The sequence below is a fragment of the Cucurbita pepo genome, chromosome 12, assembly GCF_057944985.1.
Source record: "Cucurbita pepo subsp. pepo isolate OVF chromosome 12, ASM5794498v1, whole genome shotgun sequence".
In the NCBI taxonomy this organism is placed as follows: Eukaryota; Viridiplantae; Streptophyta; class Magnoliopsida; order Cucurbitales; family Cucurbitaceae; genus Cucurbita; species Cucurbita pepo.
The window spans coordinates 2,320,716-2,347,834 of record NC_141809.1 but is presented as its reverse complement, the minus strand read 5'-3'; the positions used below and the strand labels follow the sequence as shown (position 1 = coordinate 2,347,834).

The window sequence follows — 27,119 nt, the reverse complement described above, 5'->3', positions numbered from 1 at the left end:
CCAAAATAACTGTTTGTTCACAAAACCCTTTATCTAGTGCACTATCATTCAAGTTTTTCGTGACAATCCAGATACCTCATTAAAAAAAAAAAGTTATATGGCATCACATTTTCATCTCACATTTATCATATACTTTACAAGCTTAGAAAGGGCATCGTCACTTTGAAACAAAGTATTAAATTATCTTAAATTGTAACCTTTCTTACGAAAATTGTAAGACGGGCAAAGGCAAAACATCCAACAAAACTCCAGCAGTGTTTCCTTGTCCTGTTCATAAATGGAAAACATCAAAAGCTTGATTTAAGTAAAACTTTATCGCCATTAGATTGACTGTTTTTGTTCATAATGAACACACACCAAGGTTGTAAGCTGCCGACAAAACGGGCCTCAATCATAGAGACAAAAAAAAAAAAGGAAAAAAAACAGAACAAAATCCCTATTATCCTTGCCGTTCCGGCTTTGGCTAACAAAACAATGGCTGAAAAGATTCTTGCCAACTGCCTACTAAGCATGCAATGTGCCAAAGTAATAGAGGTATACCTACTAAGCATGCTATGTGCCAAGGGGGAACTCGGTTGGTAAGGGTTAGGAGTCTCTTGGTTTTACTAGCTTTAGAGGTCTCGAGCTTCAACTTCTAGATGAGCTTAATAAAACTTTCGATGTTTCCTCAATCCGTACCTTGAGGTGGGCGGGAGTGCCTTTGGGTATAGGAACCTAAGCTTTGGTTCTTGGTTGTCAAATAAATATTCTATTTTAACCCACGAGTGTCCAAGTCAGCTTGACACTATTACATTTGGTTATTAAGATAACTCGTAGTTAATCATAACTCAACTAATTAATGTATATTCATACTTAACTAAAAAGTCAAAAGTTCAAATTCACTCACTCCTCACGTTAAGTTTAATTCTTGAAATTTTATATTAGTAAGTTAATATGAATGCTATTTTAAGTCAGGCATGTTCGAGATATACATTTAACAAGTAAATATTAGGCACTAATACTAATAACAATAATAATATAGCAAAGGGCAAAATAGTAATTTAGTAAAGTTATGGGCCGAAATAACATTTAGAAAGGTCATGAACAAAATTGAAACAAACTTAAAAGTTAAAAGACCCAAATGAAACTTTGTGTAAGTCAAGATGGTACTTAAACTTATATTAATCATGTTCATGAAAAGACGAAGAAAAATAAAAAGACGAAGAAAAATAATATAGCCAGCGAGGAGATTTCTCTCTGTTAATTTAAGGAGCATGAAATTTATTTATATTTTCTATCTCATATTTATCATTTATTTATTTATTTAAATGTTGAAGACTTAGTTATTATTTTTAAGATTGTGTGGTAGAAACATTGTATTATATTTTTTCTTATAAATATTATTAAATTTATTCGGATGTTTTATATTTTTTTAATAAAAAATATATTAATGAATAAAAACTATTCACCGAAAAGTTTATTTGAAAAAAATATTTTTTCATAGTATATATATAACAAAAAAATCTCGATCCCCATCTACTAACAAATAAATACAGATATTTTTAAAAATGAGAATTGAAATAGGTGACGAGAATATATATAAAAATCTCGAGCTCAACCTACTAAAAAAATAAATGGAGAATATTTTAAATATGGGAATTGAAATAGGTGACGAGAATAGAGACAAAAAAGGCTTCCCCATTTCCGTTCCCCATGTCTAAGCTGGACGGGTAAATCGCTCCTAATCCTAACCAAGCATATAGGTAAAGGTAAAGAAATAGAGCTTTTTCTATTGTTGTGTAGTCTCCTTCCTTGTATAAGGCTTAATGCATGGAGAGTGGTGGGTAAGTAAATGGGCAATTTCACGCTGCTGCCCTGTCTTTTCAGCCTCCAACCCCACACCTTCCTTTCCTTTTGATTAATCTCTTCTTTTCTTATCTTTCAAGCACTACATAAATACCATTCCTTTTCTTCCTCTTTTTTTCTAAATTGATCTTTTACCTTTCATTTATCACATAAATTAAACACTAACCTCCCCTAAGTCGTAAAGATAGTCTAGTCTCGTACTTTTCTCTCTATTTTATTCTTTCAAATATTACAACTTTATCTTTGATCTTTCGTAAACATTTCAAGACTACTTTTGGAGTATACAAATCATTAGAATATTGGACGACAAGTTAACATGTTTGGGTATAGTTCTTTCATATCTAATCCAAACAAGTGTCCAAGTCACCGTGATGGGATTTTTCGTCCAACATTCAAAAGGACGTTACTCCAAAATTGAAACGTTCATGAAAGATCAAAGGTAATATTGCAACTTTTGAAGTAATAGAAGTATTTTTTAACTAATGGACAAAGTTTAAGGATATTTACGATAATCTAGCCCTACAATCTACCTGCCTAAGTCCAAGTCCAATAGATATTTAACCACCAGAATGAAAACAAAGTTTAATATAAAATAAAACCGATTCTAAGTTGTTCTGCTGCAGTTGTCTGCCATCCTCCGAACTGATAGATTTTCTGTATTAAAGAATATATAATAAGATGATAGAGAGACAAATTTGAAGATACAGCAAAGAAGGTGGGAAGATGTTGTTTTTCATTTGATACCTCTCTCTCTCTCTCTCTCTCTCTCTCTCTCTCTCTCTCTCTCTCTCTCTCTCTCTCTCTCTCTGAATGTAATGTAAAAACCAAGGCAAAGACATAGCCCATTTCCCTCTCTCCTCCTTCCTTCCTGGTTACCTACTACTGAAAACTCCATCCCATCCCACCACCATTTCATTTTTCTTCTTCTCCCTTTCTCTTAACTCGTTTAACCTCAGGAGAGGGCCTAGAAGCCAAGCTTGGGACAGCATTCCCAACAACATTTCTCTGCCTTCTACATTGGGAGTTTTTTCATTTGGGTTACCTTAACTGTCGGTTAATCTAAGGAGAGGAACTCTGGGAACTGCATACACTGTTTTCATTTTATCATCAACGCCCATTTATTCACTCATCCGGTAACTGAGTTTGCTACATTCATCAGAAGGTACTAGTTACTCAGCAACGTTTTTTGCTTTTTTGTATATTAGAGGAAAAGGAAATGGCGCCTGATCTAAACACAACACTTTCCAAGAAGACGTTTGTTTTTGGTATGAAGGTATGGGTGTTTACTGGAGTCTTGGTGGGGGTGTTTATTGTAATAGTCCTTGTGGTGCTATCAATATGTGTTACTTCAAGAAGAAAGTCTAGAAGGGTAAGTGGCATGCTTCCTCTCAGCCGTATTTCCATTGCATCAAAGGAAATCAAGGAGATTGGGGTGGATCATGTTTCAGCAATCCAGCAGGGCCCCCGCCCCCATGATGGAATCGAAACGGAATCAGAAAAGGTTCTGCTATATTCAAACAAGGCCTACGATTACAGCATATCAGGCTCAGATGATCACACAGAGATATATGCTATTGGTTCTGGAGAAGGAAGCAAGGAAGCAAGTGCTTTGCATAGACCCTCAGATTCAATACCACCGGACACTTCGCCACTGGCTGGTCTGCCGGATTTCGCGCAACTGGGATGGGGTCACTGGTTCACCTTAAGAGATCTGGAACTTGCAACAATGCATTTTTCAAACGATAATATAATTGGGGAGGGAGGATATGGAGTTGTGTATCGAGGTCAACTTATGAATGGGACACCTGTGGCTGTCAAAAAGCTTCTAAATGTGTAAGTTCTCCTTGTTAACTAATACTGTATTTTCTGAGTGTTATTGGTTGGATGTAACTTTGCTTAAGGTAAGAAACCTAGTTTCCATGGAGAAATATGAAAGAATAACACAGACATACAAAACTTATAAATGTAATGTGGGTTTTAACTTATATAGAGGACAAGCGGAAAGGGAATTCAGAGTGGAAGTAGAAGCGTTTGGGCATGTGAGGCATAAGAACCTAGTTAGGCTGCTGGGATACTGCATTGAAGGAACACACAGGTATTGCTAATGCATTTGATTGTTCCTTCACTTGCTAGCTTAGATTGCTGTATACTAAATAGTAGATATTTTCAGGATATTAGTATATGAGTATGTGGACAATGGAAATCTAGAGCAGTGGCTTCACGGAGCTTTAAGCCAGTATGGATATCTCACTTGGGAAGCCCGAATCAAAATTCTCCTTGGTACTGCTAAGGCGTAAGTATATATATATATATATGTATATAACCTTCATTTGATCATTTGGCTGTATCTTTTCTCCATTGAACTTAAGATTTCAATCTTTAATGGTTTTTTTTTCAGGCTGGCATATTTGCACGAGGCAATTGAACCAAAAATTGTACATCGAGATATCAAGGCAAGCAACATATTGATTGATGATGAGTTTAATGCAAAGCTATCAGACTTTGGGCTCGCCAAATTACTCGGTGCTGGGAAGAGTCACATTACCACCAGAGTTATGGGAACGTTTGGGTGAGTAAACAAACAGTCACTCTTAACTTGCTGCTTCTTCCATATTTTTGTTTGGGGATAAAACATTCTGTTTTCTTTCTCGTCATAGATATGTGGCACCAGAATATGCCAAATCTGGGCTTCTAAACGAGAAGAGCGATGTTTATAGTTTTGGAGTGGTTCTTTTGGAAGCGATTACTGGAAGAGACCCTGTTGATTATGGCCGCCCAACACATGAGGTATTTATTGGCTCAGATAGCTTAGGCCATATTTGATAACCACTTTGTTTTTATTTCTGGTTTTTGAAATTCAAGTTTATAAACTGCCCTGCCCTACTGGTTTCTTTGTTTTTGTAATCAAAATTTACAAGTATTTTGCAAAATCCTCCATGTTTTGAAAACTTAAAAAAAATAAAATAAATAGTTTCTAAAATTTGGTTAAGAATTCAAATGTTTGTATAAGAAACACCAAAATTATGGCAAAGAACTTGAGATAAAACGAACTCAATTTTCAAAAAACAATTGGTTATCAAATGGGACTGTAGTTTCACATCTTTGGATCATTGGATCATGTGGATTAGTTCCCAAACAAACTCAAGAATTTGGAATTTGGGTGCAGGTAAATTTGGTAGATTGGCTAAAGATGATGGTAGGAAGCAAACGATCAGAAGAGGTGGTAGACCCAAACATAGAGAGAAAGCCATCAGTTAGTGAACTAAAGCGAGCTCTTTTAACTGCTTTGAGGTGTGTGGATCCAGATTCTGATAAGAGGCCTAAGATGAGCCAAGTGGCCAGAATGCTCAACTCCGAGGAAAATCCAATTCCTCGACAGGTTGCTTTCATCCTCAAAACATTAATTCTTTACCAGCATTAGTTAACCTCAACTCACTCGCATTTCATCACAACTTACAGGATCGGAGACCCAGAAAGGGCCATGCTGCTGCGACCAAAATGGAGTCTGGGAAACAGGAGAGAGGACCCAGAAGACACAAATAAGATACAAACAATGAGACTTTCAAGTGTGAAAGAATGAATAGATGCAAAAAATAGAAGCTTGTAAGTTTCAAACTTCCAAATTCTCTGTTGGGATTGGTCACTCAAGTAGAGCTAGCAGGGAAGAGAAATGATTTGGAGGTGTTCCCAATCATTGTGTTAATGTACAGTTCCACAATTGCATTGATGGCTATGAAACAGGTCCAAAGTTTTTGTAACTTTTTTTTTGTTCTTTTTCTGTTGGGGTGGCATTATCTCCTCATGTTGCCATTCGTGTATTGAATGGCTAATGTTCATGAGGATCGATACTAAATTTTCAGAGGTAGTGAATTCTAAGCTAGATCTCATTTCTAATCTTTACATTTGAGCTCTTTAATGTTTCTTTGATACACTTCTTTTTTGTAATATAACGATTTGGGCTTTGAATTCTTGAAGTATAACGATTAAGCCTTAATGATTTAGTATCTTGTAACGATTAAATCCCAATGCTAGAACTTAGATTGGTGCATGAATGTCAAATAATCAATATCAAGCCCACTTAGGATTCAATCTACGATTTGTTTTTCTCGTTGTAATATTCAGGACTAGACACAAACAGAAAATAAATAGAATGACAAAAATTTAAAAGAGAAATGATATAACAAATAAAATCAATATTGCTTTAACATCATTTTCTCTAACCTGGCCTCCTTGAAGAAGTTAAGATGGCGTAGTATGAAGAGCGGAGCATCCCTTTCTTGTTCCTCCAGTGACGCGAATCCGCAACCCCTACCCCTCGATTCGCTTACCAGACAGAATCGAACAGAACAGAAGGATTATTCACTTGCAAGCATAAACTTAACCTAGAGAGCAACAAGGAAGAAATTGAGTTATTGGCAGTAGTACAGTACTCGACGATGTTGAGGAACGCTCAATTCAACTCAACATTCGAGAAGGAGAGATCCAAGTGAGAGCTTGAACCGCCATAGCCAGCCGGAAATCTACTCGTTCCCAGTTTGATTGGTTAAAAATGTATTTATACTTTACAAAAAATTTCAACAATACCCTCAAATTTTTTAAATATTTTAAAAATACCCCCAACAACTTTTAAAATCACAAAACTACCCTTTTTTTTTTTTTTAATATTATTGATTTTTTTTTTTTAGTACATAAAAACTGTCTACTGTCCGTTGACCCGTACGTCCTGATTGAGCAATATCCAGAAAAAGCATTTTCTTCGGTTACCATTCCATTAAGGACAAGCTTTCTTATCTCCACGGTCGAGTTTCCCCAATTTCAATACCGTGAAAAGAACGAAGTGAACTCCAAAACCTATCCTGGTCCGTTTGATATCTAAAAATTGCCCACGATCAATTGAATAAGTGGATAATGTCAGGTAAACCTTAACAGTTTCAGCAATACGTAAAATTCAAATCCTCAACTTCTAAATGATGATATACGTCAACTGCGTGTTACTGATGTGTTGACGTAGTTGTTATTATTATTATTATTATTATTATTATTATTATTATTATTATTATTATTATTATTATTATTATTGGTAAAATTACAAATATAATAAACACTCATTTATTGAAAAATTCGAAAAATATTTATTTTTTAGTCCCTCTACTTTTATTCTTTTACGGAAGTAGTCCCTGGGAAAAAATTTATTATTTATATATAATAAAAAATTAATCCATAATCGAAATCCTACCCGAACTCATCCACTTCACTGCTTGAAGCTCTGCGGAGCGAACTCCATCATCCATGGCTGCCTTCTCCTTCTCCTTCTCCTCTTCGCTCCTTCCTTCATCAGTTTCTTTCGATCATGGCTCCTCTTCCTTCTTCCCCATCCTTATTTCATCTTCTTTCGACTCCAATTCTCGCGTTGTTCGCTGTACATTTGCAGCCCCCGCTAGAAAATCGCCTCCTCCTCCTTCTTCTTCTTCTTCTTCCTCACCGGATAAGAAGAGGCACTGGAAGCAAGGGGAATTTCCAGGTATTACGGAGACATCCGCCCCCAGGATGACCCCCGCTAGAAAATCACCTCCTCCTTCTTCTTCGTCGCCGGTTAAGAAGAAGCATTGGAAACAAGGGGAATTTCCAGGCGTTACAGAGAGATTCGACGCCAGGAAGACCCCTCTCAAGAATGTCAAGAAGAAATTAGATCGCAAAATGAACGCCAAAGCTTGGGCTAACACCGTTACTGAAACCTTGTCGGAACATATCACGAACAAACGGTGGATTCAAGCTCTTGAGGTCGCTTCCTCTTCCTTTGATTTCACTTTTTATTTTGGGGTTTTTTGTTAAATTTGTTCTGCGATCCCTCTTTTTGTTACATTTGTTCATTGTTTTGATTGATTTGAGTTTAAATCGATGAGGAATTGCATAATTTTGTAATGTGCTTTGGATTTAGCTTTTTGTCCATTTACGAACAAAGAGAAAAATGCAGAGATTCATTACTTGCTGTTCAAAGTTGAATTGGAGGCATGAAAATTCGTCCTCTTGCCTTAATTTGAAGGAATGAAATGATAATTTGAAGAGCCTGCATTAACTTCTTCGTATATTGTTGTCGAGGATTATTGGGAGTGAGTCCCACATTGGCTAATTTAGGAAATGATCATGGGTTTATAAGTGAGGAATACTATCTCCATTGGTACGAGGACTTTTGGGAAAACCCAAAGCAAAGCCATGAGAGCTTATGCTCAAAGTGGACAATATCATACCATTTTGGAGAGTCGTGATTCCTAATATTGTTTTCATCTTTAACAACTATGGCTGCTTCAATTCAACCGTTCAGGTGTTTGAAATGCTCCGCAAACAGCCATTTTATGAACCAAAAGAAGGAACTTACATGAAGCTGCTTGTTCTTCTTGGAAGATCTGGCCAACCACAGCGTGCCCGTCTGCTTTTTGACACAATGGTGGAAGAAAAATGTGAACCCACCACTGAACTTTACACTGCTTTGCTTGCTGCTTATTGTCGTAACAATCTCATTGATGATGCATTTTCCATTCTTAATCTCATGAAAACCCTCCCTTGCTGCCAGCCTGATATCTACACTTATAGTATATTAATCAAGGCTTGTGTCGATTCTTCTCGCTTTGAATTAGTTGAATCTTTGTACGAGGAAATGGCCGAACGACTGATAACTCCGAACACGGTTACTCAGAATATAGTCTTAAGTGGATATGGCAAGATAGGGAAGTATGACCAGATGGAGAAAGTTCTTTTAGGAATGCTTGAGAGCACAACTTGTAGACCAGATGTGTGGACAATGAACATAATTCTTAGTGTGTTTGGTAACAAGGGTCAGATTGAAATGATGGAAAGATGGTACGAGAAGTTTCGCAACTTCGGTATCGAGCCAGAAACACGTACATTCAATATTTTGATTGGTGCTTATGGGAAGAAAAGGATGTATGATAAAATGTCTTCTGTGATGGAGTATATGCGCAAACTGCAGTTTCCTTGGACGACCTCGACATACAACAACGTTATTGAAGCTTTTGCAGATGTGGGAGATGCAAAGAATATGGAGTACACCTTCACGCAGATGCGTGCTGAGGGCATGAAAGCAGACACCAAGACATTCTGTTGCCTTATAAATGGATATTCCAATGCAGGTCTCTTCCATAAGGTGATTGGCTCAGTTAAGTTGGCAGGAAAGTGTGAAATTCCAGAGAATACCTCATTTTATAATGCTGTTATATCTGCTTGTGCAAAGGCTGAGGATCTGATGGAAATGGATAGAGTGTTTAAGCGAATGAAAGATAAACATTGTCAGCCAGATAGCAAAACATATTCTATCATGATAGAAGCATATGAAAAGGAGGCCATGAATGACAGAGTTCATTACTTGGAACTGGAAAGGAAGCAGGTGATCGATCACGCTCCTACTAACGAGTGACTCGGAAATGGAATAGAGTGAAAAATTGGTGCACGTTTGAGAAGTTGGACGCTACACTATGCCTGTTCCACCAAGGGCTCTAGCTACATTGGATACTTCTCAGAAAATCAAATCCGCGCTTCCAGCCCTTCCAGCTCTGTGCCAAGTGTTTCACCATAGCGTTTTGATCATTTGAAATGATATGAAATCAGGCATCTCAATCATGCAATATTAATGCCACGTTAAGAAGAATTAAGTTTTGTTTATGCAACAAAGGTTAAGGGTTGGAATGTCTCATGGAAGGTTAAGGGTTTTCATTTTGAGGCTATATAAAGTCATGTATCTTATCTTTTGTAGGAGAGACTTGGAAAATGTAGTAAAAGGAGCAATTTGTGCTTTCCTTTAGCCAATGGCTAAGTTTCTTTGCAATTTTGTGTAGTTTTGGTTGCATGTAGAATCATTCAAGCTTGACATGATCAATCTTGCTCGTGGAGTGATTCGAATCTCAAACAAGTGTTCTTGTCTTGAGATATTTGATCAACAAGGTAATCTGAATTTTACTTTCTCTTGCAGTGATTCTTTATTATTACAGCCAAGTGTTCTTACCTTTCCGTTGCATTTATGTATAGATTAGATTGCATGTTTAGAATCATTCAAGCTAGATATAATCGATCTTGCTTGTTGAATGATTTGAATCTCAAACAAATGTTTTTGCCTTGAAATATTCGATCAACAAAGTAATCCCAATCTTACTTCCCTTAGGTTGATTTCTTATCATTTGATATCAGAATTGTTTCTTAGGTTGATTCCTTATCATCCTCCTTCGTGTGGGAAGATTGCAGCTAACTGGTTTTTATGTCTAGAGCTCTTGTCACAGTGAAGTTGATCAGTATTTTGTAGTTATAATAGTTTTAGACGAACTTGCTCGTTGTTCGGGACAAAACGGCGAACAGTGAAAAAAGGTATGAGATTTTCACGTCTTGACGGTATACATTAAGTGCATGATTTTCTAGGTAGCAACAATTTACATTGCGTCCTTGGCTAACAATGAAAATGGCTTGATCTTGGCAGTGTAATGAGGTGGTGGGACATCGGAAGCATATCTTGCGATCTCTGCTCATTGTTTCATATTGGTAAGTAAGCAAACAACGACTAGTTCTATGCTATGATCTTGCTTTTCTTTGAGCATCTTTTGAAGTGCATGCATTTTAGCACACAAATTGTGAAAACTATTATGTGCAATACTGTTTCCTGAATTTGAATTAGTCTCATGTGGACAAAAAGGCTAATTTTTTCTCATTGGAAACACGTTATAAAGTATATATAAATTCTTGGTCGATTACTAAAAGAAATATCCTTGAACTTTGCCTTCATTTACTTCTATTCTTTTAAAAGTTGGAATATTGCATTTGGCCTCTCGTAAACGTTTCTGAAGTATCATTGGAACATATATATCTTGGCCAAAAATTGAGACCTAGAATGGTGTGGCTGTAGCTTGGAATAGAAATTGGGGCTCGTATACTGTCACCGTTGTAGGTCGCTGACACACCTATTCTAGTTCCCAATTTTCATCCCACATTTGAGTGGAGTTTTTACTTTTATGGTACTTTTGAAACTTTTACGAAAAGGGTGAGTGTATGATTACAACTTTGGAAAGAATGAGTAATTTTAAAACAAAAGGTCAAATTTAAGAGTTTTTTTTTTGTACTCGAGAGAAGTAGAGAGAGGTACCGATCATTTCGAAAGAGCTATACACAAAAAAGGAGGAATCATATGTAGCTTAAGTTTATAAGTTTATAGCTTAAGTTTTGGGACTATTTTGAAAGTTTCATTAATATTTTTAATTTTTTAAAAATTTTAAAATACCTTTACATTTTTTTAAAAAATATATTTATTACCATTTTTTTTATAGAAAATTAAATAAATAATAACCCATTTTAAAAATATTCCTAATGCAATTTTTTAAAAATTTTATGAATAGTTTTTAAAATAGTACTTTTCAAAAAAAAAATATTTTTGAAAAAAAATATTAATAGTTTCAATATTTTTTAAACTTTTTTAAAATTTTGATATTATTTTTATTAATTTAGTCTTAAATATTTGGTCGAATTTCATTTATTATCAACTAATTTATGAACTATGTTCTAAGTTAAAATTTTGGTATAATTATTGTTTTATAATATTCTATAATTTACAATATACTACATTATACATATTTTAATTCTTAATTTATAAAAAAACAAATAAATTAATAATATAAAATACTATATTTATGAGAAAAAAAATTCTTCGTGAGTATAATATTTAGAGTAAATATTATTTATAAAATATATCTTAGATATTATATTTTAATATTCTTTATTTATAATTTAATTTATAGTATATTTCATTTTATTCTCAATATTTAATTATTTTATATTTTTCTCAGTTGTATGCATAAGTTGTTGCAAGCTTGTATCTATGCATAAGTTGCAAGCTTGTATCCTACTTAACGATATGAATATCTACGAGAATACATTTCTTCCTAATTTTATTTTTAATTCTCATTCTCATTCTTAACATCTACCATAATTTATCATTTCAAATTCAACATCTAAATACACTAAAAATATGAAAACATCGTTCCAACTCTCACTATTTAAATCACAGAATCTAAAACGAGGTTTAAAATACAATATATTTGTTGAACTCATTTTAACTCAATCAATTGAATACATGAAAATTACAGCCACCAATGAAAATGTTCAACCAAGAACTGAACTGAAGTTCAAATAATGCATTTATTGACATGACAATCGAATTAAACTCCCAAAATGCAAGGCTTACTTGAAATCTGCAGTGCCAGGCTTTGCTATTTCAGTTGGATTTGAAGCACTGTTGCCCTGTCCTCGCCGCTGTAGAACATTAGGCAAACTTGCAAACAGGAACGTGGAACTTCGAGCTACCATTTACAAAGTGTACCATCATTGGTACTGACTATATGTACCAACCAGACCAAAGCAAGCCTTATGTCTCTTGTTGCCTGGATAAATGCGTATCTTTAACTAAATATTGTACGATAATATAGGTTAAATAGGTCTCATAGAATATAAAGGGTCTAATAAATCTCTAAACTTAAAAAATGTGTAATACATTCATTAACTTTTGATCTTGTTTACAAAATCCCTCAACTTTCTTTTTTTTTTTTTTATAGATTTTTTTATATAACTCAATATTCAGATGTTTAAACCTCATCTAATAACTATTTGGTTTTGAATTTTTGAAAATACCAAAAGAGTTTGTCTTCTAACCAACCAACAAACAAACAAAAAAAAATTCTTAGAAATTTTAGATTTTGAAGATATCTCGAGGTAAGAAAACAAAAAACTACAAAATGGAAGTAGTTTTTATAAACTAGATTAAGAAAAAAAGGAAAAAAAAAACCAAAGACGTTAGTGTTCTATCCAGACATAAATTTTAATTTTATATCTAATAGACTTCATTTTAGAAAAGGTTGAATTGCAAAATTAAAATTTTAATAGCCATTTTTTAAAGTTAAAAAACATAAGGAATACCGATGAACAATGAAATTTCTAAGGACTAGACAGCAATTTAAATGTAGGCTTCATGCCTTAAATTCTGTGGTACCTTTATACTCCAAATGGATCAGCCATGAGATATCTCTTTCCCAGAGCCTCCACTTCGGTGATGTGAAGAACTGCCATTAGGAATACGGAAACGAGCGATTTCATCATTCACGCGGGAGAGAAGCATTTTTGAGTGAGCCAACCTCTTGGTTAACTCATCATCCTGCACCTAATTTATTAAAATCAGATTCTCAGCAAGGGGCTTGTCATATCATATAGTACAATAATTCTGGTGACTTGGACCTTACCTTGTTTAGAAATGCATGATGTCTTTCCTGTTGGCTACTTCGTGTTTGATGAAGTGTGTTCGTCTTTCCATCCAGCTCAACAATCTTCCTCTTTAGATTTTTGTTTTCCATCTAATCCAGAACGGCAGTGGAATAAGAACAATTTTGCAACAAAAGAAAGGCTTAGAAAATGGAAGAAGCTCAGCTCAATAGAGTTAAGTCTGTATTATCATGTATATGTGAAGTGTAACAGAATGTACTGGAGATAAAGTAAATGCATACAGAATTACATAAGAAATGACAGAAGCATTGCTATATGGTGTTGAGTACTTTTTGGAATTTTCACCTTCCAAAAGAGTTTAGAAAACACTCAATAGGGGTAAGGGGTCTAACTTGGATAATTATTGCACCATACTTAGCATATCATAGGTTAGGAATCACGACTCGAGCATAAGCTCTCGTGGCTTTACTTTGGACTTTCCCAAAAGACCTCATACCAATAGAGATGTATTCCTTACTTATAAACCCATGTCCCAACGATCCTCAACAGAAACATACTGCATTATATTAAAAATAAAAATATGCGTAAATAGCTCGTGCTTACCTTCAGTATCCCATTCTGTACAGAAAGCAAGTGATCCCGCTCTCGTAGTTTCTCACAAGCTATTTGAGTAGCGAGTGCTTCAGCTTCCTTCTTGCTTAGTACAGATTTGTAACTACGGAAACCACCGCAATGTTAAGATAGGCAGAAAAGCAAATTCAAGCATGCATGATGGAGACATGACGCTGACAGAAGATAGCTAACAACGTGCGATAATATACGTGAGTATCAGGTTCTATCCTCGATCAGTGGTCTTCTCAAATTAGGGACTACGACTCAGAGAACCCAATGCACCCATTATTTACTACTAGTTTATCATTGATTGCAAAACAAAACAACAACAAAGTGGAAACTTCACCCACAAGGTTTTGAGTGAAGGCTGTAATACATTAAAAACAAACACATTTTATTCTTCAACTATTAGGTAGCAATACAAGTATGTTAGGATATTACTTGAAAGATACATTACGGACAGCCAATAGATGCAAGTATAAGACACTCCACCAGCTCGAGATGGTGGTTTCTTTCCTTCTAGGATGGTCTATCTTAATACCCAAAACATACATACCCTGTATTCCCAGAATCCCACAGGTTAAGTACAAAGACTTACTCACATGCTACACGTAAGGAGGGGTACTTTCACTTTTACCCCTTTCTAACATAAGTATTTTCTATTGGGGGTTTAAACATCTAACAAATTATCATCAACTTTCAATTTTAAGCTAAGTAAACATTTTTTTACGAAAAGCTAAATTTCATTGAAAAAAATGAAAGAAGACGAGGGAATTTCAAAAAACCAAGCCCCACAAAAGGAAGCCCCTATTAGAGAAAGGGACTCCAATAAGGAAACAATGTGTAGCTAGAGACATATTGGAGAAATCTAATTTACAGCATTTGGAAAAGCTCTCACCATTCTCTTTCCTCACTTAAGTCATTAATTTGTGTCCTCAAGTCATGAACCTCTTGTTCCTACAAGAAAAATTAATGTCAGCCCAACAGGCATAATCAAAATTAGCTAATGAAAACTATACCCTTTTCCAATTTCTACCTTTTCCCGGAATTGTTGTGACAGTAGATGAGCCTCGGTAACCATTTTCTGAACTTCGTATTGGTCTAAAAAGTTCTATATTTTTCAAGAGCAAAAATTGTCACTAATTACATGCAGGCATAATATTTGAAGTCTCAAACAAAGTGAAATTTTTGTTTATCAAAAAAAAAAAAAAAAAATTTAAAAAAAAAAATAGTAAAAAACTTACAGCATATTTAGTCAAGTCCAATTTGACACCAAGTAAATCTCGAATAACATCATGAGTCATACTTTCCGCTGCTGCCAGCCTAGCATTCAGTATGCATATCTGGAACAGCATAGCGTCGTACATTGAGTTCAGATAAATGTACGTTACTTCAATCTTTCACGAGGATTGCAGATTGCAGATAAATCATTCAGTTATTGAGCCATTTTATATACCTCTTTCTGCCGACTAGTTGCCAGTCCCTCAAGCTCCTCTATACGAAGCCTTGCTGTTGACAGCTCATGCTCCTTCTCCACGTTCATCTGATGCACCAAGTTTGAAATGCATCTGAATGGTGAACTCGAACCCCTCGGTCTAGCTGAACTTTTGTCAACTTTATCTAATGTTGGTGCAGTCATTAGATTTGAATGATCTTTGCTTGCATCCCGAACCATTACTTCCAGATTTGTGTACTGCCCCCAAAGGATACGGATGGAATTGTGATTAAAAATAACAAATAAAGAAATGTATAACCTAATTACCACTACCAGAGTGCATGAAATTTCCAAAGTTGACTCAACAATAAACATGTTAAGATGGCATAAGAGTTGGGATACTGCACCAACACTAGTAGGCTGCCAACTTGATTGGTTGTCATAAATTATAAAACTCATACAAGCCAAGAGCGTCAAACAAATCCTTCATGATCAGGACATTAAATTGATTGGTAATCTTGTTCTTAAGTCTCATATTTTTTGCATTAACAAACATAAAGCAGATCTGCATACATAACCTGGTGCAAAATCATATTCAAGTGTGCATCATTAATAACTTTTCTTTCTTATACAAGTTATTAATGATGCACACTTGAATTAAATTTCTCTTTTTTTCTTACCTTCTGTTGGTATTTCATTGCCTGGGCATCAGCATGCAATACAAGCTCGGAGATGTATTCTTTGTGCCGTTTGATCTTCAAATACAATAAGCCAAACTTCCATCAACGAATAAATCAATTAAGTCTGATTTACCATGATATGCACAAGACAGACAAAATATTTTATCCTAAGAAATGATGTTAAAATATTTTAGTGGTTAAACCGACCTCTTTGTCTTGTTCTGCCCTTTCCTCTTCAAGAATTTTTATTCTACTTTGTGCCTCGAGCAGTTCTACAAGCACACCACCCGGTCGCCTGTACTTGATTTTCTTTATCTCTTTAGCAAACAACAAGTGTTATCATAACAATTCATATTAAATAAACAAAAAGACTTTTGAACCTGGGTTGCTCTTCAGCATGCTCAACAATTTCATCTCCAGAGTCAACTTCAGAGGAATTTTCTACAGCTAATAATCTCTGTCTAAAGATTTGTTTCTCCAATTCTAGTGATTCTCTTAATGTACGATTTTTCTCAACCTCCTCATCCATCTCTTGTACCTGTGAAGAGAAATGGTAGAGAATAGATACCATGATCTCAAGTGATCAGTTAAAGTGGAAATGAGGCATAGATTTTTCAAGGAAGCCATGGATTGACCTTTGTTTCCAACATATTTATGGTACTCTCAAGCTCTTCAACAGAGTGCTCTAAAATCTTTACCTCCTCTTCCTTCTGTTCAGCATACAATTTACTGGCCTCCGATTCCTGAAATTAGTAATGGAACTCATAAGAAGAACATACCTAAAATCAAACCTCAAATCTAGTATTAGAAGGAACCATAAAAATTCTAAGGTAAAACCTGGCGTGCTTCTGTAGCAACAGCTTCCTTTTCATCGGCCAATGCATAGGCTATGTCAAGCTTGTCAGTCAAAAAGCAGACTTGTTCATGGAGTTGGTCTCTCTCACTAACGACTCTACTCAATTCGTTCTCAATATCTTCAACTGATAGAAGTGATTTCTTTTCCAGTGAAGTAAGACGGATTATTTCATCCTCTAGCCTATTAACTACATCCTGCTGCTCTTCCCATTGTTTTTCAGCCTCAGATTTCTTGAGATAAAGATCTTCTACCTGCTTCTTCAACTGTGCATTATGTTCTGAAATTGAAGTCATTGTTTCTTTTGCCTTCTCAAGCTTGGAATTAGATAAGAACAAAGCCTTTTCAGTATCAGTCAGAAGCCCCTCAAGTTTTCTTTGCTGAACTAGCACATGATCAAGCTGACTTGCTTTAATCTCCAATTCATGCTGGAGCTGACTCTGACAATAATCTGTCTCATCTTTCTTATCCTTTGTTTTTGAGGTTGATTCTTGCAGCAATCTAAAGTCAAAGAGTAAGCCTTCTAATAAAACCTCCTTCCTCTTCAATTCCTTCTTGAGTGCCAAATTCTCATACAAAATGTCATCAAAGGAGAACCCTCCATCTGCCTCTTCCAAACCCGTGATCAGTTTGGTTCTTCCTCTGTCAATCTTACTAATTGACATCATGTCGTCCTTACCAGCAAGGAAAGTAGATCCTGAAGTCTTGTTTGATTCCGTACACCTTTTCCGTCTAAGTAGTTGAAACGCAGGCTCTGTCTTAAAGTGTGCAAATTGCCAACAAATTTCTTTCACATAGCACTGATGGAGTACAAATGAAGTAAATTCTCTTCCCATTATTTCCAAGAAGACATCCTCCATAAGGGATTTCCAGTTACTAATAGATTTAACCATCTCGTCTCTAAAGGATATGACATCACAACATATTATGCCAAACTTCTCATCCACCTCCCTTTGTGTTTGTGAAATACAACATTCAAGAGAGGTTACTGAGTTTGCAACCTCTTCCAAATTAAACCCAACTTGTTCGTGCAGCAATTTATTATCTGCATCTTTCATATGCATTAAAGACTTGAGCTGTCCAACTTCTTCAATCAAGTTGTCTCTTTCAATCTGTAACTGCTCCCCAGCTTGCTTAAATATACCGGTTTGTTGCTTTGCATTTGCGTTGGCTCTCAACAATGCATTTAACATAGTATCAGCTTCCTTTATTGCGGCTTGAGCTTCTTCAAATTTGGTAAAGAATCCATCATCCTGCTTAGTTTCCTCAACCAAAATTACCTGCAGTGCATAAAGCATCAGAAAGATGAAGCTTGACAATATCCCTCAAGATCAATATTTGAAGATTAACAAAAGGAAACTTTGTTTCGTTATACGCCATGCATAAAATTTGAATTTATTGTCGACCATACATTATACCTTGCTGGTGTTATTGCAACCTGCTTCAGCTTTTTCTATCCTCGATTTGGAGGGAGTTTTTCCCTGGTCCATTTCTGTTATCAATTTTTAGATCATTGTTAAACAGATTTTACTTCCAACTATTGCCTAATACAGGTACCTACGAAACAAATTGTATAAGGAAACTGTACCTTCTGACAAAGAATCACCACCTATATCATGCAATAGGAGCGTATCTATTTTCATGCATAGTTTATGGATAGCATCATACGTCATAAACAGTTCCCTTCTCAAACAAGTTGTGGATTCTATGTCACCATTCATGTAGTCCACAACTTTCCCTCTTGAAGCAACACTCTCAGTTGAAATGTCAGAGCTTGAAGTAGAACAATCGGAACTCCAGCCATCTTCTTGGACTGGATATTGATCTATAAACTGGTCTCCACAACCAGCTATATTTCTATCAATAGAATCTTCAAGAATATTTAGTCTATTCTTTGCTTCATATATTTTAGCCTTTATTTGATCCAAAGTACTATTTTGGTTTTCAATGTTCCGGTATTTGTGTGCTGATGCAACTTTATCTTTGAAGAATTGGAGACTCTTACAATTTTCATTTGTTGTCTTGGCTTTTAACCTCAATTCACGAATTTCTCCCATCATGTCCTGGACTAACTTTTGATATCCAGAATACAGTTCTTGAATGTAGATATGGAGAGCTGAAATATGCATTTCCATGTCTGCATGAATGCCACTAGTTAGGTTCTTTAACTCCGTTAAACCTAACCGTATCAAATTGTGTTCTGTATCTGGTTCTTCCAACAGTAATACACTTGTATTGGCCATTACATCATCAAAGATATGACTGCTTCGTTGAGACGAAAAATCCAATTTTGAGATGGGCATCTCTCTCTCAATGTTATTACAGAAAGCCAGCTCCTGAGGATTGGATAACCATTCTACTGCAGCGGCTGCCGCATCAGCAGATTTTTCTACCCCAATTAACTGATCGTTCCTAACTAGCCTTTTGAATAGAAACTCCATCGTGATGTTCTCGTCAGTCATCTGAGTGCTCAACTGTTTAGCCTCGGCAGCACATCCATTATTATGCATTTGTTGTGATGCATTTAAGGCGAGTGCTGCTTCCTTCAGTGACTCTAACTTCAGCTCCATTTCTTTCACCATTAGTCGTGCATTTTCCAGACTTTTATGCAATAATAGAATTGTTTCTTCTTTTTCGATACAAACTTCAATGGCTTGCTGTACTTGTTCGCCAATTCCAACATTTACTGTAGGAAACAAATTGGCGATACCTTCTATCTGCCTATGTGCATCTCTGATAGATCTAGAACTATCGAGAAGGAAACTTGTTAGTTCTATCATTGCTGCTTCCCAGTCAATACTTAGCATCCTCATCTCCTCATTTTTTGCAGACAATGCATCTTTTAGTCGTGTATTTTCCTGGGCTAAGCCATGTAACCTATCATTAAGTTCTACCTGAAGGGTTTCAACCTCTTCCTGTAATTGAATAATTGTGCTGGCTGTCTCCATCTCAACCTGTTGACGAACATCTTCAATTTGTTTCTGCTGGTTCTGGTTGTCTTGGTACTGAATGTTAGATAATCTAACCTCCTCAAGTTCCCTAGTCAAGTTTTCCAACTTTACTTGCAAAGTTTTGTTGTAAACAGCTTGATGTTGGTTCATCACATCCCCTTCGTTTTGACATTTTCTAAATAAGCTTTCCACCATGCAGTGTTTGACCTGCTTGCATCCATGATTCTGACCTTGCATATTGTTCTCTGAATCCATTGTTTGAGCCAACATTTTTGCATCGATCAGATCTCTCTGAGAACTTATGGACTTTGCGTTGAATTCATTATCTGAACCTTGACCTATTGCATTTTCCAAGTTCTCGTCACTTCCTGTAATATGAGATAGCGTGTCATCTTGGGTATAACTCTTGATGGACATTGTTTCATCCTGCAAAAGAAACATAAATTTTGCATATTGAGTCATGGAAAAAAAAAACATCATACAATTAAACTTCTCAAATAGATATACAACTAGTTATTACTTTCTAGCTACAGGCAACATAAATTTTGTCAGATGTTTTTCATTTGATAATAAACCTTAAAGCTAACTAGTAAGTACCCAAGAACCTGATATTTATCTCTTTCAGATATGGCTGAGTTTTTTCCCAGAGCAACCAGAAGCTGTATGATGAAAATATTTTAAATAGCTGCCACGTGATTAATCGAGTAGCTGTGCTGCCATAAATAGAAAAGAGAAGAAACATGGACAAGAAAATTTATCAAATATTCCAAAACCTCGTTGCGTAATTCTGCAACTTCAGTTAGCAATGCTTCACGCTCTCCAAGCTCATAAAAATTTTGATACCTGATGCAATATTTAAACAAGAAGATTTATTGGGTAACAAAATGAAAATAATCCTTTAATTCAATAAGATAGCAAATTATTACACTTGAAGTTGCTCAGTGAGTTTAGAATTCTCTAAAGAGACTCTTGTCAATTCTGGATTTCTGTTAATCTTTGCTTGAAGCATCTTAATCTCTACTGCTAAGGCCTTGTTTTCCTCCAAAAGATATTCGTCAGCGGACAGCATCCCACCTATAAACAATTCAAGTTGTCTGATTTTCTCCTCACGAAACTTCAACAACATTTTAGTACGTTGACCATCCTCCTCTAGTTGGAAAGCCTGCATGAAATGTCATAGCTACAAAATTGATCGACACATCATATAATAGTTTCTATTAATCAAGACTCATTTTTCTAATCAAGATTAAAATGAGTCATACCAAGCGCTTCATGTGTTCAAATTCAAACTCAAGCTTTTGAATTGTAGTATTTGCCACCTCTTCCCTCCTTAATGCACCAGTTAAGGAAGCCTCCATGCGTTTCTGTTGCATATATCTAAGTATCAATATTTGGTGACTGCATCACCAACTAAAAATGAAGATGACGTCTGATACTTGGAAAAGTGTTTTTCCATGTTTATGATAAATAATTCAATACCTTAGGATTTTCGGTTTGCATTCTACCTCCTAATGCTTCGTAGCCTTCAAACAGAGCACTTACGCCAGACTCTTCAAGTCTTGGAACGCTACTCAGTATAGACCTTGGAAAATTACTGTGCTTCAGTAGAAAGGACAACTGACCCTGTGCATTTCCAAAATACATTAGCTCTACTGACAAGTACGTTTACAGTACAACTGTTACAAATCTACAGCTTTAGTTCAAACCTTCAAGTGTAAGATTTGCCTTTGGAGTGCAGTTTCATCACCTGAAGCACACTCGTTAACTTTTGCCTACAACAAGAAAAAAGGGCCGAAGGATAGCTCTTAATAAATTGTAGTGTCATTGGAATAAATATGTTGTGTCTGTGTGTGTGCTTGTTGGCAAAATATTGAGTACATTATTCTGAATCTGTTTGGCACGCTGTGCAAATTTAAGAGTGCTTCCTGTTTCATTGGCTGAGCTGTAGAAATAATGTATAAATTAGGATCATGAAAAAAACAGAAAAATACCAAGCACAGGACAATTTATTTTCAGACACAGATTAACACTGACCAAAATGATGGGCTGACATTAGCAATAACAGTTGTTTTTGAGTTTCCACCCAAAGAATCCTGTATCCAAATGTGCCGCTCAGATATTTCCCGACTCAGAGGAACCAAATGATCAATATGTTGATGATATCATATTTAGATTGAAAGCGTTTTAAGAAAGAACCTGAAGTAGGAATGTCAACCTTGAATCTCTGTAAGGAATATGTCTAGGTTTCCCATGAGCCAAATCCACTAATGACATAATCACCAAGCTACAACATAGAGCAGAAAGACGGGCTAAGCAACTAAAAAACAATTGAATCAAATAGTTGCAAATAACTGCTATAGTATAACTTCTGGAAAAATTCTTCCGAGAAAAATCTATTCTACAACAAGAAAGTTGACTATTCAGGCAGCAAAAGAATTTATAGGTTCTGTCATGTAATTCCTTTGGAAATAACCTATTATCATTCAGATGCAAAAAAAAATCTCTATACTCGATAATCTTTCTTTTACAAAATAGAAACACGGCAACAAGTAAAGAAGAAATACAACAAAACCAGCATTGGATGGTCTATTATTAAAATAGGGAACCTCAAAAGAACTTGCCTCCCCAGGGTGAATTTGCATTTTAAATTTTTCTCAACACTATGGTCACTGCTTTTAATATGCTAGATTTGAATAAGAACGAAGAGTTTACCACTATTTGTAGAAAAACAAAAGAAAAAAGAAAACAATCAATCAAGAAAATTTGCAAGATGAAAAAGAAAATCTTGTGAAACTAGTATGACCTTTTAAAAGGACAAGCAATAATGTAATTTTCATGTAAATTATTGTTAGTTAGATTCAGAGGCAACCCAGGTAAAAGCACTCCCTAACATAATGACATGAATGATAGACAACATATAAAAGCTTTACCTCAAGTTCCATTTCTACTGGAAAAACAGTTCTGAATATCACATTACTTTGTTTAATACAGATTTCAGAAGGTGAAATGTATTCAAACAAAATAATGTGCAGTTTAAAAATTATCTTAAATGCTTAAATATAGATGAGAACATAAGGACACATAATGAATATGTAAAAATAAGTATCCGAGGAAACGCATTAGGTTCTCTGACAAGAAACAGCTCTTTGCTTTAATTACCCAAGAGTTGATAATGACTTGTTTATATTTGCAGCTTCTTTCAGGCGATCCCCTTCTGCACCAGAACTTTTCTGCCTGATCAATCAATGAAGTTAGCCAATTAAGTACAAGAAGTTAAGGCAATGAGAAAAGGTTACTAGGCATCCCGTGCATGAAACAGTTTACCTTTCAGAACCAGCTAGGTCCACTAAATTTAACCTCGCAAATCTAAAGTGAGTTTTGGAATCTTTCTCCCAATGACTTTCAATTATACAAGTAAGAACACTGTGGGAGCGGCTACTCTCACTGTTCATATATGTGGCAGCCATCTTTCTATTTGCCACACCCTGAGTATGAAATGGAAAGATCTTGATTGTGTGGGAATCCAAAAAAAATTTTAAAATGTGCCAGTTGAATGCAAAATCTCAAGGTAGAGAAACCTGTAAGAGAAGCTCGACGACATCATTTAAAGATGAGACGCTGTGTTCTGTGAGATTATCTACATATACTCCTTTCTTCGAGTCTTCTCTGATCTACAATGAGAACAGTTACTTTTCGCAACTGTCAGGGAAAGTGGAGAGTAAAACACAGAGTAACATATTCTTAGAAAGCTTAGAATTACTTGCAAATTAGTTGATGAAGGTTCCAGGAGGTCAGTTATTTGCTCATTGTAAATTTCTAGAAAGGAACATTTGCAGCTGTACTTCAATTTGACGTCCTGCTTGCACTTTTCCTCCTGCTCAAATATTTTTTCATGAGAAACCCAGTAGACAACAAAATAACTCAGGAGATGCATTATTACATGCAAATGATCGTATCAACTAAAAGCATAAGGCACTAAGTTGCCAACCATTCCAATTCTTGTAAACAAATGCTCAAAAATGCGTAATGTTAGTCCACAATCTTCGTTGAGCTTGCCCTCCACCTCGTATATTCCACCCATCATGGTATATGTTTTGCCACTACCAGTCTGCAGGGACCAAAAACATGAACACATAAAGACATAAAACCCAAGATCCTGCAAAAGCTAAAAAATGAATATTGCAGCTGAAGTACCTGGCCATAAGCAAACATACAGCTATTATAACCAGACAAACAATTCTCCACCATTGGCTGTCCAGCAACCTTGAAAAGGTTTTCCTAAATTTCATAGCAGGAAGAGGTGAGACCGACATGAAGGTATCTTTGGACTTCAGAACTATACTATACTAATTTTCTTTCCGAGAACAAATGAGTTCGACGAAACCCAGAATAAATTGAGTTCAAGGCCATATCAGGGCAGAAGCTACAACAATAAATTTCTCCAGAAGAGGCACAATTCAACGAAAACAAACAAGAAAAACCAGAGATTGAGAGAGAGAGAGATTTGCACCTGCGATATTGTTTCGCAAGCTATATGATCGAAGGTGAATCTGGTTTCGGGGTGACCAAGCCACACCAGAGTTTTTGCGGATTCCTGTCGCAGGCATCGACCATAACCTTGAGAGTCTCTCTCCGTAGTATTCAAAGGTCGAATACGTATCATTACCTGTTCAGAATAATCATACATCCCATGATTCACATCCACGAAGCTACCCTAACCAAAATGAAGGAGCTACAGAGCACAAACTAACCTGCACGTTGTGATCCTTCCAGAAAGATGGATCTTCCTCAAGGTCGAAATGAGGAACGTCGACCGGTAACTCTGTATCCGGAATCGCTATCCTTCTGAAAAGCCTAGAGGAACATCCTGCCTTGCCATCGCCGAGCTGAGGAGCTTTACTACCAGTAGCGACTCCACCAAACGAAACTCTCAAAGAACTCTTTGCAGGAGTACTCTGAGTTGAGCTAGGCTCAGAGCTAACCCTCCGACCTTGAGCTGAAAACCTTGGCGTCCCATTGTTGGTACCTGTTTTCCAATTAACCTTAAGCGAAACATCAGATTTTCTATCAGAAAACCAATCGGCTTTGGTGGATTGGAGCTTGAAGTTTGAATCAAACACAGAATCGTGAAATTCTTTCTGGAACTGAGCTGGATCTGCAATGAGTTTGAAAGGTGTTCTAGGAGGTGGGAAATGAAGTGCACTGGGCGAAGTTCCGAGTTCATTCTCGTCAGCCTCCGGTTGAGCGTTCTTTGAAGCAGATACATGTTTCGACATTGTTGAGCTCTCGAGTTCCGATCGAAACGAAATTGAAATTCAAGGTGAGGATTCAGCGGACATTTGAACGCAAGACGAAGCTCGAACTTCTCCAGTGGAGTGGAAGAAGAGTGGAACAGAAAATGAAATTGATTACACGATGAGCTTAGAACAGCCCGCCCATTTAAATTTTGAACTATTTTATTTACGAAATGGACCCTGATATTTTTCAAATTTGGAAAGTAACCCAAATAGAAATTCGTTGCCTTATCTTTACTAATTAACTAACTCCAAATTTTGGTCGACAATTTTACAATAAGCGGTCACTACCCGACTTGCGAATCACTTCTAGGTTGGCATTAAATCAAGACCGCGCCCGTCTTTCTTGTACACCTCGTTTATGTTGGTAACATACCCGACCGTGTTGTGCAAAACACTCAAAAAAGTCGTGGCATTCTGCTATTTTATACCCTCTCCTAAAAGTACAGTGGTGGGTCCCTCCAAAAACGGGTAATTCCCGAAAGACTTTCAATGAACTTTGTTCATAAGGTGTACGGTGTCACAGTCATGCTCGTCCAAGGCGTGTTGCCCATAGCCGCATGCCCATAACAAGCCTAACCCTTTATGTCTTTTCATATTCTAATGTTTTACTTTTACATTTCTAAGAAGTATGACATTTCAAAAATATCATGTCTAGGCTTGTCAGATATGAAATGTCTCAAAATGTACTATAGGCGGATACGACTAGTTGTCAACTTCTCCCTACCCAAAGTTATATACTGTGACCCGTTATTATTTCTCTCTTGCTTGCTTATATAACGTCTCTTTCAAAAAAATCTCTCTCTACCCAAACCTTCTCTTAAAACCGAGGCTAGAGGCTCGAGCATACGTTGCTTAGTCGTAGGCGACGCAATAACGAATTAGCTTAGCTCACTTGTCGTTGGAAAGTGAGTGTCGCACAATCGCAAGTCTGCTGTCATCAAAAGTGCGATTGTGACACGCGGCAGGTATTCTTTCATAAATTTGATGCGAGTTGTACATCTCAGCCCATGATCCAAATTTTCTCCCAAACTGTATATGCTCGTGTTTACGAGGTTGTTACAAAGAGGAAGACCGACGTTTATAACATATGTTAGTGATATCTCTCGTTATTCTCGCTCTAATTTAATTTTGTGCCATATTTAATTTTCAATTGATTATTTATTTATTTATTTATTAAAATGAATGAATAAATTAGTGAAATTTGGATAAATGGTAAAAAAAAAGAATATATAACACTTATTGAATTAACACGCAATAATAATGAAAGTTGCAATTAAAATTAATACTATTTACTAAATTTACAAATAAAAATTATTTATTAAAAATAATTAATAAATTTAGGTAATATGAAAAATTAAAGGAATATTTTATTATTTATTTATTTTTATTTTTATTTTGAGGTAGATGGAGGGAGGGCAGGGAATTTAAATTCGGACGCTTTGACCAATAAAGTGGTTAAACGGAGCCTTTCAAATAATGGCTGTGGCCCACAGCTCCAAATTTAACGTTGTTAATCTCCTTTTTCGTGAAGCTAAATATTATTAATAATAAGGTTACTTTTTTTTTTTTAAATACTATTTTATATTTTATTTTTAAAAGTTATATAATTTTTTTAAAATGTTTTACCCATAATTTTAAATTGTTAGTATTTTTTAAACTTTTAAAAGCGTTTAAAAAACTTCTTCGAACCTTAAAAAAATTCAACTAATGGTGGACGTGAACTATTTCAGAGCGAGTAAGAGTGGGTAGGAATCTATTAGTTGGTTCGATATTGAATTTAAAATGTTGTGACAATTCATCGACGGGAGAGTTTAAAGCTGATGAGTTTGATAACTGATATGAATCCAACAACTTATCACTTCCGTGTACCCGAACTTGCAATTACAAGAAGCAATACAAAGAAGATTCAATAATCAAATCAAGAAAATAATAGAGGGACTGATATTGGAAAGTGATTAGAAGACTTGTCTTTGCTAGTTGCCTTATTTTCTTCCATTTGTATTTAATAGCATTTATTAGTAGTCTGTATCAATGCCTTATTTTATTCCATCTGTATTGAATAGCATTTATTAATAGCATTTATTAGTGATTTGTAATTGGTGGCTGAACCTTAAAATGTTAGGGTTATCTCTTGAGTCTATTTAAAGGCACGTAATATTCATTCAATACAAAAAAAAAAAA

At 35.7% G+C, this 27,119-nt stretch overlaps 3 protein-coding genes and 1 long non-coding RNA gene across 6 annotated transcripts; 2 read left to right on the top strand and 2 right to left on the bottom strand.

The window, feature by feature from the left end:
- Positions 1 to 79: 79 nt before the first annotated feature.
- LOC147789806 (uncharacterized) lies at positions 80 to 6,378 on the bottom strand. 2 transcript variants are annotated; one of them, XR_015423197.1, is made up of 2 exons: positions 6,067 to 6,378; positions 80 to 267 (listed from the first exon to the last, which is right to left on the bottom strand). It is a non-coding gene; the product is annotated as an uncharacterized LOC147789806 (long non-coding RNA). The 2 variants fall into 2 exon arrangements; XR_015423198.1 differs by lacking the exon at positions 80 to 267 and adding an exon at positions 2,279 to 2,499.
- Positions 2,909 to 5,839, top strand: LOC111806597 (putative receptor-like protein kinase At2g42960). The gene is made up of 7 exons (XM_023691972.2): positions 2,909 to 3,678; positions 3,836 to 3,940; positions 4,016 to 4,138; positions 4,244 to 4,414; positions 4,503 to 4,632; positions 5,012 to 5,224; positions 5,305 to 5,839. Exons 1-7 carry the CDS (start codon positions 3,062 to 3,064, stop codon positions 5,386 to 5,388), a joined length of 1,443 nt encoding a protein of 480 aa, XP_023547740.1. The 5' UTR covers positions 2,909 to 3,061; the 3' UTR covers positions 5,389 to 5,839.
- A 695-nt stretch (positions 6,379 to 7,073) lies between the features above and the next one.
- Positions 7,074 to 9,685, top strand: LOC111806596 (pentatricopeptide repeat-containing protein At3g06430, chloroplastic-like). The gene is made up of 2 exons (XM_023691971.2): positions 7,074 to 7,626; positions 8,168 to 9,685. Exons 1-2 carry the CDS (start codon positions 7,135 to 7,137, stop codon positions 9,275 to 9,277), a joined length of 1,602 nt encoding a protein of 533 aa, XP_023547739.1. The 5' UTR covers positions 7,074 to 7,134; the 3' UTR covers positions 9,278 to 9,685.
- Positions 9,686 to 11,854: 2,169 nt separating this feature from the next.
- On the bottom strand, positions 11,855 to 25,059 carry POK1 (phragmoplast orienting kinesin 1). 2 transcript variants are annotated; one of them, XM_023691969.2, is made up of 32 exons: positions 24,393 to 25,059; positions 24,152 to 24,307; positions 23,836 to 23,919; positions 23,630 to 23,749; positions 23,402 to 23,515; positions 23,220 to 23,312; positions 22,966 to 23,126; positions 22,801 to 22,875; positions 21,838 to 21,925; positions 21,676 to 21,734; positions 21,520 to 21,583; positions 21,348 to 21,413; positions 21,121 to 21,264; positions 20,904 to 21,005; positions 20,568 to 20,803; positions 20,415 to 20,484; positions 20,247 to 20,300; positions 18,279 to 20,067; positions 18,109 to 18,182; positions 16,675 to 17,970; positions 16,473 to 16,580; positions 16,218 to 16,375; positions 16,045 to 16,132; positions 15,838 to 15,912; positions 15,179 to 15,415; positions 14,967 to 15,065; positions 14,759 to 14,833; positions 14,621 to 14,679; positions 13,714 to 13,825; positions 13,131 to 13,241; positions 12,884 to 13,051; positions 11,855 to 12,278 (listed from the first exon to the last, which is right to left on the bottom strand). In XM_023691969.2, exons 1-31 carry the CDS (start codon positions 24,915 to 24,917, stop codon positions 12,902 to 12,904), a joined length of 6,642 nt encoding a protein of 2,213 aa, XP_023547737.2. In that variant the 5' UTR covers positions 24,918 to 25,059; the 3' UTR covers positions 11,855 to 12,278; positions 12,884 to 12,901. The 2 variants fall into 2 exon arrangements, with proteins under 2 accessions (XP_023547737.2, XP_023547738.2); XM_023691970.2 differs by having other exon boundaries at positions 12,884 to 13,045.
- Between the last annotated feature and the right edge of the window lie 2,060 nt (positions 25,060 to 27,119).

Coding starts and splice junctions, on each gene's coding strand:
- LOC111806596 (XM_023691971.2), top strand. CDS start 7,135: ATGGCTGCCTTCTCCTTCTCCTTCTCCTCTTCGCTCCTTCCTTCATCA. Junction 7,627..8,167: donor GGTGGATTCAAGCTCTTGAG/GTCGCTTCCTCT, acceptor TCAACCGTTCAG/GTGTTTGAAATGCTCCGCAA.
- POK1 (XM_023691969.2), bottom strand. CDS start 24,917: ATGTCGAAACATGTATCTGCTTCAAAGAACGCTCAACCGGAGGCTGAC. Junction 21,265..21,347: donor GGCAAATCTTACACTTGAAG/GTTTGAACTAAA, acceptor GGAAATGCACAG/GGTCAGTTGTCCTTTCTACT. Junction 20,485..20,567: donor CTCACTGAGCAACTTCAAGT/GTAATAATTTGC, acceptor ATATTGCATCAG/GTATCAAAATTTTTATGAGC.
- LOC111806597 (XM_023691972.2), top strand. CDS start 3,062: ATGGCGCCTGATCTAAACACAACACTTTCCAAGAAGACGTTTGTTTTT. Junction 4,415..4,502: donor AGAGTTATGGGAACGTTTGG/GTGAGTAAACAA, acceptor TTCTCGTCATAG/ATATGTGGCACCAGAATATG. Junction 5,225..5,304: donor AAAATCCAATTCCTCGACAG/GTTGCTTTCATC, acceptor CACAACTTACAG/GATCGGAGACCCAGAAAGGG.